This window comes from Ursus arctos, unplaced genomic scaffold (assembly GCF_023065955.2).
Source record: "Ursus arctos isolate Adak ecotype North America unplaced genomic scaffold, UrsArc2.0 scaffold_17, whole genome shotgun sequence".
NCBI lineage: Eukaryota > Metazoa > Chordata > Mammalia > Carnivora > Ursidae > Ursus > Ursus arctos.
This window is the reverse complement of record NW_026622841.1, coordinates 26,622,878-26,640,892: the sequence shown is the minus strand read 5'-3', so window position 1 is coordinate 26,640,892 and position 18,015 is coordinate 26,622,878. Positions and strand designations below refer to the sequence as shown.

Below are 18,015 nucleotides of genomic sequence, written 5' to 3'. Positions count from 1 at the left end.
AAAGATAACTTTTCTCCCATACTCAGGGGCTGTACCAACTTACTTGAAATTTGGTTACTGAGCAGAGTACACATTTGACTAAAACAAAACAAAATAAAAAAAATAAGCAAGCTATACAATATGGTATTGGCTAGTTAGTAAAATTCTTTTGAAAAAAATTTCATCATTTTAAATATGCATATGACTTAGAAGAAAGATATTTAGTGCTAAGAGTGATCCACGATTTGATATTAAACCACATATATCAGACCATTGAGTACATTGAGTACATGGTCTACCTTTCCTGTGTTTCACAGTATACTAAGGAGGCTGCAGGCAGCAGTGTGGTCTTACTAGCCTTCAAAGATAAATCAAAACAAGAACATTATGGTCAGACTCTAGCTCTACTACCCAGTCTTGGTCAAGTCATTGAATCCGTGTGTGTGTGATTTTTAATGTGAAAATATGTAGAATAGTGTGTTCTTTTATTTTTACAAGGTACTTGTAAGAATGAAACTAAAATAGGAAAACATAGAAAACTATACATTGCTGTCTGTGTAAATATAGAGAACCTCTCATAGTGTTAACCACAGTGATGGAGGGAGAACTTTAGGGAAGGCAAGAAATGAACGAAAAATGGCTGAGTGGCAGTGACAGTGCCAGCAGTTGGATGCTGTCAACTGTTGTTGTTTTTTTTTTTTAAGTTTTATTTATTTAAGTAATCCCTACACCCCAGGAGAGACTTGAACTCATGACCCAGATCAAAAATCCCACTGTTCTGATGGAGCTAGCCAGGTGTCCCAACTGTCAACTATTTTAAAACAGTCTCCAGCACATGTAGCTCTTTGATAGTGGAAACTAAAGAATAAGATAAGACTGCTGCAGCTCATATTGCTAGTTACTCTAGCAATAAAAATTTTAAGACAGTGCACTCCTTGTGGAAGAAACTAATATCTGCTCTCCAAAAACAAGTTTCAGGTATTTTTTTAAGACAAGTGATTCAAGTCAGAAATAAAAATATAAGAAAGAAAAAAACCAGCCTGGTTCTAGACGGCTGTCCTGCTCATCTAGGAAATGATACCACCGAGAGCAGAGATAGCCGCGAAGCGGCAAGCGAGAAGAGGCTCGTGGTGCGGGAGCCTTGGACCAGCTTTGCCCAAGGACTCGGAGGCCGGAGTCCTCGTAAAAACTACAACTCCCAGAAATCCCGGGCTCAGGGGGCGGGACCAACGGCGTGTGGGCGGGCCCTTCAGAGCAAGCTGTGAACTTCTCCCGCGAGGAACTTCTCGAGAAGTGGCGGGAGCGGCGGCTATGGAAGCACAGGAAGAGAAAGAGGCGCAGGTGATGGGCGGGAGTGGGGATTTATGGCCTCCTGGAAACGGCATCTTTGACACACTCTCCCCGCCCGCCGATGTCCTGGGCGCACCATGTTTACTTTTTTCCTCCTTCCTACTCTGCTGCTCCATCTTGAGTCCCGCCTTCAGGGTCTGCGAGCCCCACTCTGCTTAGACCCCCGGGAAAGGGCGTTTCCCTTCCTTCCCGGGGCTCTCCTTGCTTCGACTCAGGCTTGGAGAGCGGTGGAGGAGCCCCTTGGTACGAGATTCCTCTCAGCCGACTGGAGTGGGACTTCCGAATCCAAACCCGTTTTCCAGCCAAGCCTCACCGTTCACCGCTGCTTCCTAGTAGGATTTTCACACCTGACGTGCTTCCTCATCCAGCATCCCAACTCTAGGTGCCTCTGCGTACAGTGAGGCTTCTGGTGTGTTCAGGGCAACTCATTTTTCAGACTTTGCGCGTATAATAATGCTTTGGCACCTTCATACTAAGCTTTGAGATCATTCGAGTGATGCAAATTACTAGCCTATACTGCTTTGTAGCTTTAGGAAAGGGTGGATTATTTGATTTTCTTCATTGGGCGTATTGTTTTCTGATTTTGTTCATTGGTTGCTCACTTGTTTCCTGATATCTGCTATCTATCTCTGTAAAGAGATAATGTGAAGTAAGTAGGTTGCCAGAATATTTCTAGAGAAACATTTTGTTTGCTTCTGATCACTCTGTCATATTTGCTTCATGCTATTACAATAAACAAATCTTATAATATTTGTTTTTCTTTTAATGGTTAGGTTGCTGCGTGGTTAAAAAAAATATTTGGAGATCACCCCATTCCGCAGTATGAGGTGAATGCTCGGACGACGGAGATTTTACATCACCTTTCAGAACGCAACAGGATTCGGGACAGGGATGTCCACTTGGTAATAGAGGACTTGAAACAGAAAGCAAGTGAATATGAAGCAGAAGGTGAGATTAATTACAGAGTTTTGAATGAGATAACAACTCGATGATAACATTTTGTATATATGACATTTTATAACATAACACTAAATAATACAAAATTAATTGTGTGGACTGCTTGTTAGTTTTGCTTTTACTTCACCCAGATTTGCCTCCCACTCCATTATTATAGCCACTTAATAAGCCATAAATTTCATTATAATGTAAATTTTTTTAAAAAAAAGATTTTATTTATTTATTTGACAGAGAGAGAGACAGCCAGCGAGAGAGGGAACACAAGCAGGGGGAGTGGGAGACTAAGAAGCAGGCTCATAGCAGAGGAGCCTGATGTGGGGCTCGATCCCATAAGGACGGGATCACGCCCTGAGCCAAAGGCAGACGCCCAACCGCTGTGCCACCCAGGCGCCCCCATTATAATGTAAATTTTATTAGTACTCTGATACCAAATAGTAACCCCTAAAATATGTGTCTAAACTTAGCCTGACATACAAGCCTTTGGTTTTTCATTTATGTATTTCTTTGGTCTGTTTCTGGTGTCCATGCTTTAGTTATAATGAGCCATCAGGACATTCTGAGGTGGTAACCCTGAACTGCAAGACTTGAAGAATCACATTCTCACTATGTGTTCATGGGATTGCATTAGAATTTTCTGCTGTGCATATGTAGCTTGAAAAAGTGCATTGAAGACACCTGTTGTTTTTATAACACAAACTACACACAAAAGAATTGACAAAAACTTTTCTATGGGTTGGAATATATAAAAGAGGAAGAAAGTGAGACCTACAATTGCCCTGTATTTATTTATGTGTGTGGCATGTGTTACATGCAATGTTTTGAATGTAGTGCAATTTATATTGTAATTCTACTGTTTATGGCATGTTTCCAATTTTCTTTTTTTTTTTCTTTTTTTTTTTTTTAAAGATTTTATTTATTTATGTGACAGAGAGACAGCCAGCGAGAGAGGGAACACAGCAGGGGGAGTGGGAGAGGAAGAAGCAGGCTCACAGCGGAGGAGCCCGATGTGGGACTCGATCCCGGCATGCCGGGATCACGCCCTGAGCCGAAGGCAGACACTTTAACGACTGCGCTACCCAGGCGCCCCCCAATTTTCTTTTAAAAATTAACATACAGCAAAATTGACTTTTTGTTTTGGTGCGCTGCTTTTAGCCTATATATTACATTTCTACAACACAACAATACTTTATATACATATTATTTTATGCAATTGCTTTTTAAATCAGGAGAAAAAATATGCATTTATGCTCCTTATAATTCTATAGCTACCTTTCCTGATATTCATTGTTTTTTGTGTGTGCATTCGAATTATTGTTTGGGGTCACCTGCTTTCAGCCCACAGAACTTCCTTTAGAATTTCTTCTAAGTCAGGACCGCTAACAACAAATTCTGTTTTTGTCTATCTGGGAGTTTTTATTTTGCATTCATTTTTGAAAGATAGTTTTGCTAAATGTAGGATTCTTCATTGATAGTTTTTCTCTTGAACATTTTGAATACGTTATCCCATTGCTTTCTGGCCTCCATTGTTTCTGCCAGGAAATCAACTCTTAATCTTATTGGGGTTTTCTTGTAAATAACAAATCCTTTTTCTTTTGCAGTTCTCAAGATTGTGCCCTTACCTTTTGTTTCAACGTTTTTACTTTGATATGTTTGTGGATCTCTTTGCATTTAGTCCACTTGGGTCTGTTGAGTTTCTGAGTTTTTTGTTGAGTCATTCCTTGTATGTGTAAATTATTATTTTTCAATAAATATGGTAAGTTTTCGGGCATTATGTATTTGCTTTTTCTGCTTCTTTCTTCTGGACTCCCATTGTGTATGTGTTGATATTCCTATGGTGTTGCTTATTTTTCTGAGGCTCTCTCTTTTTTTTTTCTTTTTTCTTTTTTACTTTTTTCCTCTCTGTTCTTCAGCTTCCATAATCTCTATTGCTTTATTTTCAAGTTCACTTATTATTGATTCTGCTACTTCAAAACTATTGTTCATTTTTTTAATCAACTTTTCATTTTAGTTATTGTACTCTTCAACTCTAGAATTTCCATTTAATTTTTTTTTTTTTGGCAATTTCTGTTTCTTTTCAGTATTCTCTATGTGATGCAACATTGTCCCCCTATCTTTTCTTACTTCTTTCATCATGGTTTCCTTTGGTACTGTGAACTTGTTCATTGTGGCTATTTTGAAGTCTTTTCTGATAAATCCAATGTCTGGTCATTCTGACAGGGAGTTTCTGTTGCTTGCTTTTTACCATAGGTCATGCTTTCTTGTTTTGCTTTCCTATATATTTTTTGTGGAAACTGGACATTTTAGCTAATGTATTGTAGCAACTCTGAGTACAAGTCTCCCAACACCCCAGCCCCCCGGAACTTGTCGTCATTGTTGTTTTCTTGTTTGTTTAATGACTGACTGATTGTGTTTAATGAAGTCTATTTACCCCTGAGGGTGTTAAGCCTGCGATGTTGCTCCTCACGGAGGCACGTATTTAAGTATCCCCACAGTCACTGTGGGATGTCAGTGGTTTTGGTAAGCTTGTCTTCCTCTCTTTCATGGACCACATCCAACTGTAAAATTCTGCTAATTAACAGCTGACTATTGTTTCCAACAATGCTATGGGACACAAATTGCTCTACAGGCTAATCCAATCAAATTCTGGCACCCTTAAAGGAAAAGTTTTGGAGGGCAGTGTTTGATCTGTGTTGTGACCCAAGGATGGCTCCTCTTACATGTCTTACTTTCTGCTTCTCCCGCGCAAACTAACTAGCCTGCAGTTTAACTTGTGTCTTGACTCTTCTCCCAAATGCTTTTTACTATAACTTACACAGTTCTTGAGAGTCTCTTAGGCTTGGACTTCTCCAGGCTCTGTGGCAAATGAATTCGGCTCCTTTGGGAAGATACTGGGAATTATCTCTTCTATGGCTTGCTTCTTCCTCTGCCCCAAATCTCTGAGCCAGGGATCCGGAGTTGGAGGTAGAGACAATAACAAGCTTTTCTCTGAGTGGCAATGCCAGTGTAGATGCTGAGTGCTTGGGGGACATGGGAGTACAGCAGCCTTATGTTCCCTTGGCTTGCCTTTCCTGCTGTGGCATTGCTACCTCATGAGTTGGTACAAGGGCTCTTGGGTCCTGGAATTCTCAGCATGGTAGAAGCTCACCCACAGTAGAGCTTCCGTTCCAAAAACAGTGGCTGAGTGGAGGAAGAGAGCCCATACCTCTCAAACACATTCACCTAGGACTTAGTCTCAGCCACAGATAGCCAGTGTCAGGATGAGAAACATTGAAGAGCAATTCTTCCTGGACAGAAAGCCCTCTGTCTGGGAGCTGTGGGCATGGAGATCCCTGTGTTCCTAACTACAACAGTCTGGAGTGGAGCGTCCGCCTCACTGAACTGGGAAGGAGAAGGAGAGGGTGGTCTTAGTTTAAATATCACAAACTCCCACCTTCCTTACTGAATTTTCATAGATTTTCTAAAATAGATGTTTCTTTATTTGCTGTTTGTCCTTAGGACCATTTCCAGAGGCTTTAAATCATCTGTTTTTTTGTTGTTGTTATTGTTGTTGCTTTTTACGTGGTTGGGTTTCTTGTTTTGTTTTTTACAGTTTTCGCCAGTTTCACTGGAGAGCAGGTATGCAGATCTCCTTGCACTGTTAGGCTGGAAGTCTTAACTCCTGGCCTACTGATTTTTGACAAGGGTAATAAGACAATTCAGTGGAGGGAAGAATAGCCTTTTCAATGACTAGTGCTGGGATAACTGGATATCCACATGTACAAGAATGAAGTTGGACCCTGCTTCATACCATATGTGAGAATTAATTCAAAATGAATAAAAAACCTAAACATAAGAGCTGAACCTAAAATTCAGAAGACAGGGGCGCCTGGGTGGCACAGCGGTTAAGTGTCTGCCTTCGGCTCAGGGCGTGATCCCGGCATTATGGGATCGAGCCCCACATCAGGCTCCTTCGCTATGAGCCTGCTTCTTCCTCTCCCACTCCCCCTGCTTGTGTTCCCTCTCTCGCTGGCTGTCTCTATCTCTGTCAAATAAATAAATAAATAAAATATTTTAAAAAAAAAAAAGTAAAAAAAATAAATAAATAAAATTCAGAAGACAACATCAGTGTTTATCTTCATGACCTTGAATTTGACCATGGTTTCTTAGCTATGATTCCCCTAAATGCAAGCAACAAAAGAAAAAGTAAATAAATTGGACATCATCAAAATTAAAAACTTTTGTTCTCAAAGGACACCATCAAGTAAATGAAAAGACAGCCCATAGAATGGGAGAAAACATTTGCAAATCATATCTGATAAGGGATTTGTATCTATAACATATGAAGAACTCAATAATAAAAAGATAAATAACCCAATAAAAAGTGGGTATGGGGTGTGAATATACATTTCTCCCAAGCAGTTATAAAAATGGCCATGAAGCCACCATTATTAGACATCAGGGAAATGCAAATGAAAACCATAATTCCACTTCACACCTACAAGGAGGGCTACAATAAAAAGAAAAATATTCAGGTCTTGGGTTATCATTTTATTGATCGTTACTAAATTCTGTGAGCGATTGCTATGCAAAAATAATAGTAATCGCAATAACTGTTGGTGAAGATATGGAGAAATTGATGGTGGGATTGTAAAATCACACTGTCTCTTTGGAAAACAGTCTGGTAATTCCTCAAAGGGTTAGACATAGTTACCATATGACTAGCAGTTCTACCCCTAGGTACATACCCAAATATGAAATGAGTAAAGACAGAATGTAGGTTAGTGGTTGCTAGGGCTTCATGGGTTGGGGAGTTGGAATATGATGACTAAGAAATGTGGGGGGTTTTGAAGGGGTGATGAAAATGCTCTAGAATTGATCGTATTGTTGGGTGCACAACTCTGTGACTATACTAAAGGCCATCAAATTGTATACTTTAGGTGGTTGGATTGTATGATCTGTGATAAGATTTCAATAAAGCTATTAAAAATTAAAATAAAACAAACATCTTAGTCACCACAGAACTCTTCTGTCTTTTCAGCCAAGCATCTTCAGAGCCTTCTCATGGAGAGTGTGAATTTTTCCCCTGCCAATCTGTCCAGCACTGGTTCTAGGTACCTGAATGCTTTGGTTGACAGTGCAGTGGCCCTTGAAACAAAGGATACCTCACTAGCCAGGTAATTGTTGTAACAATTTAAATTTCTGTAGTCATATAAACTTTAAGTTCTCGACCAAAGGACTTTTTGTTTCTCTGGGTAATTCTACACAGGAAATTAACAATAAATGCAAAAACACTGAATTTACTTAATTCCTCCTTATCATTGCCAGTGAGTTTGTATAATTAATTCAGATAAACTTGGTGTTTAAATTTTCTTCTTCCAAGATTAGGTTTGTGAAGGTTGGTACTCATGTATATTTGGAAAGAGATTAGTTATCACTTACATTGCTCCCTGTAAACAGTAAGAAAAGAAGTAGGCTAATTATGTCTGATTAAGCATAGTGAATTTTGGTTCTGTCCCCCCTTCTGCATAGAGTAGGTAAGGATCTTTGTTCCTTGTGACAGGCATCCTACCTATATAATAATAATATTCTTTCCAACAACATTAAGAGGAAACTGAAGCTCAGGAGAGGTGTGTTAAATAACTTCTCCAAGCTGATAAATGGCTGATAAATGGCAGAACTGGGATTCCAACACATTATTACACCAAAGTCCATATGATTACGACCGGTGGCCATTTCTTAGCTAGGACTACCACTAATCAGAGAACTGTATAGCTATTCTACTTAATTGCCCATATAAGGACTTGAAATTAATATATATATTCAGATATAAGAACAGATATAAGATATAAGAACATAAGGCTATATTGCAGCAGAAATATAAACTTGGATTAATTCAGCAGACACCAAATACCAGTTAATACGCTAGGCATATAACCATAGCTATACACACACACACACACACACACACACACACACACACAGAGGCACTGGGGAAGTAGAGATGGACAGGATACTAACTGTCAGCAAGGACAGTCTGCTTATGGTCAAACAAGGGAGATGGGTACGTAAAACCATAGCATAGTTTGACATCTGCAACAATGCAAGAATGTACCAGCTACGCACAGAGAAGGGGTAGTGAGTTCCAGAATGGGAGTAAATCTTATTTGAGTTTTGAAAGACAAATGGAAATTTGCCTGAAGAAGGGCTTTTCAGGCGATGGGAACAGCATATAAAAGATGCGTAGAGAAAAAAATGCATAGAGGTATGAAACTGTGATGATAGAAAAATCCACATAGCGATAAATTCATTGTTAGAAATGAGGAATAATTGTCATTATTGTCCTTAATGTCCATTTATGTGACCAGATTCTTTTTTAGTTTTATCCCTGCAGTGAATGATTTGACCTCTGATCTTTTCCGTACCAAGTCCAAAAATGAAGAAATCAAGCTTGAATTGGCAAAACTTGAAAAAAATCTAACTGCAACTTTAGTGTTAGAAAAATGTCTACGAGAGTAAGTAACTGAGTTGGAAGTGGTGACAATGTTTATCATAAGGGCAGTCACAGGATATTGTCAGATTTGGTTTTGGCGGTAGATAGGATTTAAAACAACACATTAGGAACTGGGGTCCATAAATGGTTTTCTAAGTAAAAAATGACGTGGATGTAGACTTGGATGTTGGGTATAGGCTTTCACCTTTTACTTCGTACAATTTTTTACCTTTTTTTTTTCTCCTTTACAAATAGTCTAGATTTGTGGGGTTTTTTTTTTTTAAGGATTTATTTATTTATTTCAGTGAGAGAGTGTGAGCAAGGGTGGGACAGAAAGGGAGAGAGAATCTTAAGCACACTCCCCACTGAGCGCAGAGCTCAATGCGGGGCTCAATCCCTCCACCCTGAGTTCATGACCTGAGCGGAAACGAAGAGTTGGATGCTTAACCAACTGCGCCACCCAGGCGCCCCAACAAATAGCCTAGGTTTTATAATTTTGAAAATGTATGTGAACTTTTTTTTCCTTATAAGTTATGGTGCAACCTAAAGTCACATTATATTTTGTTTCCCATTCTTATTAGAGCTCTGGTAGCGCTCTTTAAAAAAAAAAAAAAGATTTATTTATTCATTTTAGAGAAACAGAACGTGTGTGTGCATGTGCGCATGCAAGTGGGGGGTGGGGGGCAGGGAGGGTTATAAGGAGAGAATCTCAAACAGACTCCCCACTGAGCATGGAGCTTAATGCAGGACTTGATCTCACGGCCCTGAGATTATGACCTGTGTCAAAATCAATAGTCAGGGGGCGCCTGGGTGGCACAGCGGTTAAGCGTCTGCCTTCGGCTCAGGGCGTGATCCCGGCGTTGTGGGATTGAGCCCCATGTCAGGCTCTTCCGCTATGAGCCTGCTTCTTCCTCTCCCACTCTCCCTGCTTGTGTTCCCTCTCTCGCTGGCTGTCTCTATCTCTGTAGAATAAATAAATAAAATCTTAAAAAAAAAAAATCAATAGTCAGATGCTTAATCAACTGAGCCACCCAGGTGCCTCTAGAGCTCTGGTATCCTCCTGATGCTCTGGACCTTCTTTAGGTCCCTGTTGCCCCTGAGATTAGATGCTGTAGATCAGGAATGTGGATATGCACAAGTAATTTAGTGATGTGTAAATTTACTTCATATACATATTGAATATGTATATGCAAGGCACTCTATCATGTCCCTTTTAGGAAAGAGTTCTTTGGGACCTCCATAATTCAAATTGGCTTGGATATATTAAATCACTTCTTTAAGCAGCTGGTTTACTTTCTCCAAGAATAATTGGCATAGATTAATCTTAAAATTACTTAGTGTTCCTTGAGAAAAATTCCAGGTGGCAACATGGTGGTGGGGCGGGGGAAGATGACTTGGAAGAATACACGGTAGCTAATCTGGAATATAAAATATATGGGAGAAAATCCAGCAAGTATATTACTAACTTTGGGCTAATCCAGAGTTGAATCCCAAAAGTAGTGGAATTTCTTCTTTATAATAATTCCACTGAGAAGAAGAGAATGTTTTCAACTTTACTTTTTAAAGGGATCTAAAGAAGGCCGAGTTGCATCTGTCTACGGAAAGGGCCAAAGTGGACAATCGTCTTCAGAACACAAGCTTCCTAAAAGCAAAGTCGGAGGAGTTCAGGTTTGGAATCAGAACTGCGGAGGTGTGTATGAAGGACTGAATATATTTAGTTCTCTTTGTTTTTTTTTTTTAAGATTTTACTTATCCATTTGAGAGAGAGAGCATGAGAGGGGGGAGAGTCAGGGGGAGAAGCAGACTTCCTGCTGAGCAGGGAGCCTGATGGGGGGCTTGATCCTGGGACTCGGGGTTCATGACCTGAGCCGAAGGCAGATGCTTAACCGACTGAGCCACCCAGGCGCCCCTGTTTAATTCTTTTCAGACTTCTTGTTGACCTTTGTCCTCACAACTAGGCAGTATTATTCCTACCTTTTTGCATATAAGGGAACTACGGAGATCAGTGACTTGCCCAAAGTCATGTAGCTGCTTCGCGTCGGGTCCAGATTCACATGCAGGCAGCCAGGTCCCAAGCCCAGACTCTTGGCACTGCACCCACCTTGTGGCAGATCTATGACTATTTGAAATGACCTGCATGCTGCATAAAAGTGCTTAGATGCATGTATAGTTTTTCACCTATGATTTGTAGCTTCTCACCCCTGTGTTATATAATGAAAATGTGTCATGACGGTCACTTTCAAGATACTGTTTTTAACCGAACTCCCTTTTTTGGAATTACAGGAGCAACTTTCAGCCAGAGGCATGGATGCTTCTCTGTCTCATCAGTCGCTAGTAGCACTTTCAGAGGTGAGCTCAGTTTAACCCAGTTTAGCGTTCTTTAAAATCTTAGCACACAATCTGCTTTTTCATTTTTTCTTTCTGTAGAGCTTTGTTCACTATTGAGCTGTTTTTCTTTATCTCTGTACTTTATGTTCACTAGTATTTATACCTTTATTACTTGGTTAGCTGTAACTATCCTCACGTTTGTTTGGTTTCCTTTATTACCATATGCTAGAAACTCTTTGCTAGAGTCGGTTATATGTTATTGATTTGTTTATAAAATAAATTTATTGAGGGATTATGTGCTAACCATCTAGGTCCTTTTCTTCTCTTTCCACTTACAGTAAAAATGCAGGCCTGAAAACTCTACAGGATGCAATTCTAGGTTTTTAGGTTGTATGAGTGTCTCATTTATTTTGGTGGGAAGGAGAAAGAGGGGGTTTTGCTTTGTTTTGTTTTATTATTATTTATTATTTTATTCTTAACATTTTTTACACTTTAATTTTTGGAATCTAAGGTTGAGTTCATCGGTACATATTTGAGATCCTAATTGTTCCCTTACATTCTGATTCCTCTTAATCACATTATTCTTTTTTTTTTTTAAAGATTTTATTTATTTATTTGACAGAGACAGCCAGCGAGAGAGGGAACACAAGCAGGGGGAGTGGGAGAGGAAGAAACAGGCTCATAGTGGAGGAGCCTGATATGGGGCTCGATCCCATAACGCCGGGATCACGCCCTGAGCCGAAGGCAGGCGCTCAAGGACTGCGCCACGCAGGCGCCCCTAATCAGATTATTCTGTACTCCTAGACAGCATACTTAGATCCTATTCTCTCTCTTTTTTTAAAGATTTTATTTATTTATTTATTTGAGGGCGAGAGAGGAAAGAGAGAGTGTGAGCGGGGGCAGGAACAGAGAGGGAGGGAGAGGGAGAATGACAAGCAGAGTACGCTAAGCATGGACCCTGAGATCATGACCTGAGCCAAAACTGAGAGTCATACGCTTAACCGATTGAGCCACCCAGGCACCCCTATTCTCTTTTTTTAAAAGATTTTATTTTTAAGTAATATCTACATCCAATGTGGGACTTGAATTTACAATCCTGAGATTAAGAGTCACATGCTCCATGGACCTAGCCAGCCAGACGCCCCACTAAGATCCTGTTCTTAATAAATGGGGGTTTAACTTTGCTCTTTTAAGCATCTTATAAGGATTGTTTCCATTGGAAGTAAGCTTGTTATTCATATATCTTTGACCCTCATTTGACCTATTGATACAATTTGATACATTATTTAAAATATCTTCATGTTAATGCTTTATTATGTTTTATTTCAGAAATGAACTGTGTTTAGTTGCATTATGAATATCTCTGTCACTCTGTGACTCTTGTGTTTTTTCCACCCCCAGAAATTGGCGGAACTAAAACGACAGACTATACCTTTGAAGAAAAAATTGGAGTCTTATTTAGATTTAATGCCGGTAATTATTTTTATAAACTTAAAAAAAGTCATCTCCAGCTTTCCCCAAGGATACTAAATGATCATAAAATACTAGGTCCATGTTTAAGGATTTATTTAAAGTCCGCTAATTTCAGTATTGTATGTTCACTGGATACACTTCTGTAAGGTTTTTGCCTTTTGAAAAAAACTGTTGCACTTTTTCTCCTTGAGTCCTGGGTGATGCAATATAACCTCTTCTTGTTTTATTTTTCTTTAAAAGAACCCGTCCCTTGCTCAGGTGAAAATTGAAGAAGCAAAGCGGGAATTAGTAAGTAGTTCCATTTTTTTCTTCTGATTTTTTAAAAACAAAGAAAAAACTGCTGATATAACTAAAGCTCCCTTCATCTGTCTTCTTTTCTTCCTAATCAGAGGTAAACCACAGTCCCAAAGTTGCATTTTTTTAAAAAATATTTTTTGTTTTCTTGAGTCAGCTCTACACCCAATGTGGGGCTTGAACTCATGACCCTGAGATCAAGAGTCACATGCTCTCCCAACTGAGCCAGCCACGCACTCCACCATGTTTTTTTAAAATACTTTTTGGATATATATATATTTCTTTCCATAAAACATGCATAGTAATTTTTTATCTCTTTTAAATTTTTGCTAGATTTTCCTGGCTGGAAAAGGGGGATCAAGAGACATAGAATATTTTAGGCAAAAGAATTAACAAAGGTATAAGAGCTAAAAAAATGGAGGATTTGCCTAAACTTTGGCAAGTGATGCACTCCAGCTGCTTAGGAGTATACAGTGGATGGTAGGGCTAAAGATGATCAATTGGTTTATGATATAAAGGATCTTAAATATAAAGAGGTTTGAACTTGGAGGCTCTAGGGGACCACTAACATTGCTATGTGTTTCTTTATTTTCTAAGCTAAAGAGAAATGTGATCAAAGCTGTGCTTTTTGGTTAGGACAATTCTTTAGAAAGATTATTCTGGAATCAGTGTATAGGGTGGATTAGAGGAAGGAAAAAGAAAATTGCAGAAACTGGTTAGCGTATTTTGACAAGGGGAGAAGTAATGAGACAGGGACAACGAAAGTGGGAAAGAGGTGACGTGAGAGAAGTTGCAGAAGTACTTTGGTCAAGCAGTAGATGTCGGAAAAATGGGTTCATGTATCTTTATACTGATATAGCGACTCATCTCTCTAAAGGGTTTTTCCCCCTTGAGGTGTTTATTAGAATTAGGAGTCTGAAAACTTTTGGGGTGTGGAGGATAAGGGAGAGATACATAAGCAAGAAATATCTGACAGCATATTTAATATTTATAATGGTATTTTTTTAATTTCTTTTTTTTTAAAGATTTACTTATTTATTTTAGAGAGAGAGCACACCAGTCAGGAGAGTGGCAGAGGGAGAGGGAGAAAGAGTCTTAAACAGACTGCTCACTCTTCATGGAGCCCAATGTAGGGCTCGATCCCACAAGCCTGAGATCATGACCTGAGCTAAAATCAAGAGTTGGATGCGTAACCAACTGCATCACCCAGGCACCCTTAAAATTCTGTTTTAATGTTTTTCTTTTTTGCTTCCCTTACTTAAATAACACTAGAAGTTCAAGCACCTGTTTTATGTCCTTATTTATAGAATTTATGGTGTTTCTTTCTTCCTTTAGGATACCATTGAAGCTGAACTTACAAAGAAAGTAGACATGATGGAATTGTGACCAGAGTCAAGTAAGCTTTGTCTTCCCTAACAGAGTACATTGAATAGGACTTGAAAGAATTGTTTTCTCTTGGCCTTCCTTAATAACTTTGCTCCTGTGTTCTTAGAGGAGATAATAATGTCACTGTTGATGAACAGTGGTTTCTGGTTATATATTGCATTTCTGTGCCCAAATACATAGTTTTCATATTAAAAAGCTTTGTGGGTTCTCTGTGTTGCTGGCAGTTAAGTGTCCCTCGCTGGGTCTCTTTGGTGAACATTGTGACATTTGTCATGCTGTCACTCATGAGGTCAGCTAAGTGAAGAGAAGAGTTCTGCAACTTGGTTATGTTTCTCCCACTCCTCCCTCCAGGGCTCTGCTGTCATTCCTTCTGATCAGCTCACCTGCCTACCTCTAAATGTTAATATATGCAGGAATTTAGTTTATGAAAGAGTTGACCTTTTAAATCAGTAGTGGAGAGATGGATTAATTCAACAAACAGTGCTAGATCCTTACTTCACGCCTTATGTTGGGATAATCCCAAAGATCAAAGATTTAAATATTAAAAAAAAAAAAAAAAAAAAGATAGTGAGAGGAACCATGAAGAAGCTTCAATGTTTTGACTCTTAAAAATCGTAGAGTCAGTAACATGGGTCCCAAATCCAGAAGTCATAAATGAAATGATAGAAATATTTGAAATTTCAGAAATATTAAAAATTCCTGTGTGGTAGAATCTTGAATAAGTAAAATCAAAGGACTTCACAAATGTGGTGTAGGGAAAAAGAAAGAAATTTTTCACTGTTTCTTTTTGGACTTTTTTTTTCCTTTTTGGACTTTTAAAAATTGTGCACCATGTGATTAAGAAGCAATCAGTTAAAAAAAAGAAAAAAGAAGCAATCAGTTTTGTTTTGTTTTGTTTTTGCCATCAGTTTTTTACAGATTATCTAAATGACCTTAAAAATTTCCCTCTCCTGGGGCGCCTGGGTGGCACAGCGGTTAAGCGCCTGCCTTCGGCTCAGGGCGTGATCCCGGCGTTATGGGATCGAGCCCCACATCAGGCTCCTCCGCTATGAGCCTGCTTCTTCCTCTCCCACTCCCCCTGCTTGTGTTCCCTCTCTCGCTGGCTGTCTCTATCTCTGTCAAATAAATAAATAAAATCTTTAAAAAAAAAAATTTCCTTCTCCTTTCCCACAAATATGTGGAGATACAAAATACAAGAGACATTTGTATTTCCTTTTTTGGAAATTGTCCATATCATTTAGCCATTTAGGTATTGCAATTTGATCTTTAGCTTAACAATTTATAGAAGATCCTTGTATATTAGCTAAATTAATCTTTTGTGATTTGCACTATAAATATTTTTTTCAAGTTTGTCATTTGTCTTTTGACTTAATTCCAGTGTTTTTGGTGAGGCAGCTTGGTAGATTGATTGTGGAAATGACCACAGTAATTCCTCTTGTCCCTGGGCATTCATCCTTTATATTGTGAATTTGCCACTTCTCCCAACAAGAGACGAATCTCCACCTCTTCTTTCTGACTTGGCCTTATGATTTGTTTTGGCCAAGGAGACAATAGGAAACATAACAAAAGCAGAGGATTAAAAGCCGTGCATCAGAGCTTGCCCAGTCTTATGGCTCTGGAATTCTGAAACCACTATGTAAAGAAACTTGGACTGTTGAGGATGAGAAACTACATGGAGCAGAAACAAGTAATTCCAGCTGAGCCCTGCCCCCACCCAAGACCAAGCAGGCTGCCAACTGCCAGCTATGTGGACAAGGCCTTCTTAGACTACCCAGCCCTGGCCAAGCCATCTGCAGCTGCAGAGATCAACCAAGCCGGCCCAGACCAGAAGCCCACACAGTCAACCCATAATATCATGAGAAATAATAAATGATTTTTTGAAGCTTATTTAAGTTTTGGACTGGTTGTTAGCTGCAGTAGCTAATTGATAAATGTAGCTTGTGAAATTAATGTTCAAAGTAAAAGGAGAGCAAAAAATATACATTGTAAGAATCAAAGAAACTTGGTACCAGCATAATTTTATAAAACAGTAATTATATTAAATGTAAGTGAGAAAATGTTTTAGTTAAAAGATAAAGATTGAAAGAATAGGTTTTTTTAAAAAACCTCTATGTGCCATACATGAGAGAAATCTTAAAAGTAAGGATAGATGGATCCACAAGTATGATATATTACATACTTCTTTTAGTAATTGATAGAATAGGCAGAAAAAAATTACCAAGGATACAGAATATTGAAACAACACAATTAACAAACTTGATCCAAGGGATGTATAAAGAATCCTATACCGACCTGCCACTGGATACCTGTTCTTTTTAGGTGTATCCAGAACATTTACAAAAATTGTCTAGCGGTGCCTGGTTGACTCAGTAGAGCATGTGACTCCTGGTCATGAGTTCAAGCCCCACACTGGGCATGGAGCTTACCTAGGGAGAAAACAAATTGTCCGAATAGTGGGCAGTAAAGAATCTCAACCACTACAAGAGCTCTGAAATCATAGACACCATATTCTCTTATCACAATGCAATTAGATAAAAATAAGTAACTAAAAAGTTTTATGTTTGGAATTTAAGAAATACATTCTAAATAGCCTATAAATCAAATAATAATATAAATTAGAAAATACTTAGAACTGAACAATAATGAGAACTATATATCAAAACTTGGATTTCTTCTTCCGGTCCTGATGGAGAAGAGTAATCAGATTGACTGTCTTGCTTTACACAGAAAAACAAACAAAAAGTAGAAAACTCTAGTCTTCTGACATTGAATAACAAAGAAGCACAGGACATTAATTCGTAAGAGAAGAGAAAAAACAAGGTGAGCCCTATGACTGCTGTAGCTTACCGCATGGAGATAGATAAACCGGACTTAATGAAAATTAAAAACTTTGGTGTTTCAAAAGACACAATGTGTCTTTTGGTGGGGTGTGGGCACATCAAAAGGGAATAGGGGCACCCAGCTGGCTCAGTAGGTGGAGCATGCTACTCTTGATCTCCCAGTTGTAAGTTTGAGCCCCACCTTGGGTGTAGAGATTACTTAAAGATAAAATCTTAAAAAAAAAAAAATGAATAGACAATCCACAGAATGAGGGGAAATACTCACAAATCACATATCTGATAAGGTACTTATATCCAGGATCTGTAAAAATTCTTACAACTTAATAATAAAAGACAACCCAATTAAAAAATGAGTATGGGATTCAAATAGACATTTCTCCAGTAAAGATGTACAAATACCCAAATAAGCACATTCATGAAAAGATGCTTTACATCATTAGTTATCAGGGAATAAAAATCAAAACCACAATGAGATGCTGCCTCATATTCTCTAAGATGGCTGGAATAAAAAAGACGTAATAACAAGTATTGGTGAAGCTGTGGACAAATTGGAACCCCCATACACTAAAGTGGTACAGTCATTTCAAAAAACAGTTTGGCAAGGTCTCAAATAATCAAATATAAAGTTACTATATGACCCAGTGGTTCAACTTCTAGGTATATACCCAAGAGAAATGAAAACACACATCCACACAAAAACTTAACATGTGTATGTTTACATTAGGATGATTCGTAAGAACCCAGATGCCCACCATCTGATGAGTGGACAAACGAAGTGTGGGTATATCCCTACAATGGAGTATTATCCAGCCATAAAAAGGAGTGAAGTACTGATACATGCTACACCATGGATGAACCCTGAAATCATTATGCTAAGCGAAAGAAGCCAGTCATAAAGACCATATGTTACAGGATTCCATCGACATGCAATGTCTAGAA

At 38.8% G+C, this 18,015-nt stretch overlaps 1 protein-coding gene across 5 annotated transcripts in view; it reads left to right on the top strand.

Moving 5' to 3' along the window:
- Positions 1–1,214: 1,214 nt before the first annotated feature.
- HAUS1 (HAUS augmin like complex subunit 1) overlaps positions 1,215–18,015 on the top strand; it is a 43,990-nt gene continuing 27,189 nt past the window's right edge. For 2 of the 5 annotated variants that reach the window (XM_057313112.1, XM_057313111.1), the window contains exons 1-9: positions 1,215–1,320; positions 2,103–2,277; positions 7,304–7,439; positions 8,643–8,777; positions 10,322–10,445; positions 11,039–11,104; positions 12,485–12,556; positions 12,797–12,844; positions 14,186–14,246. In XM_057313112.1, coding sequence (XP_057169095.1) covers positions 1,291–1,320; positions 2,103–2,277; positions 7,304–7,439; positions 8,643–8,777; positions 10,322–10,445; positions 11,039–11,104; positions 12,485–12,556; positions 12,797–12,844; positions 14,186–14,236 — 837 coding nt within the window. In that variant the 5' untranslated portion in view covers positions 1,215–1,290 and the 3' untranslated portion in view covers positions 14,237–14,246. Of the gene's footprint in view, positions 1,321–2,102; positions 2,278–7,303; positions 7,440–8,642; positions 8,778–10,321; positions 10,446–11,038; positions 11,105–12,484; positions 12,557–12,796; positions 12,845–14,185; positions 14,247–14,587; positions 15,413–15,614; positions 16,124–18,015 lie in introns of those variants that run through there. The other 3 variants (XM_026496239.4, XM_026496240.4, XM_044382979.3) reach the window with 3 other exon arrangements.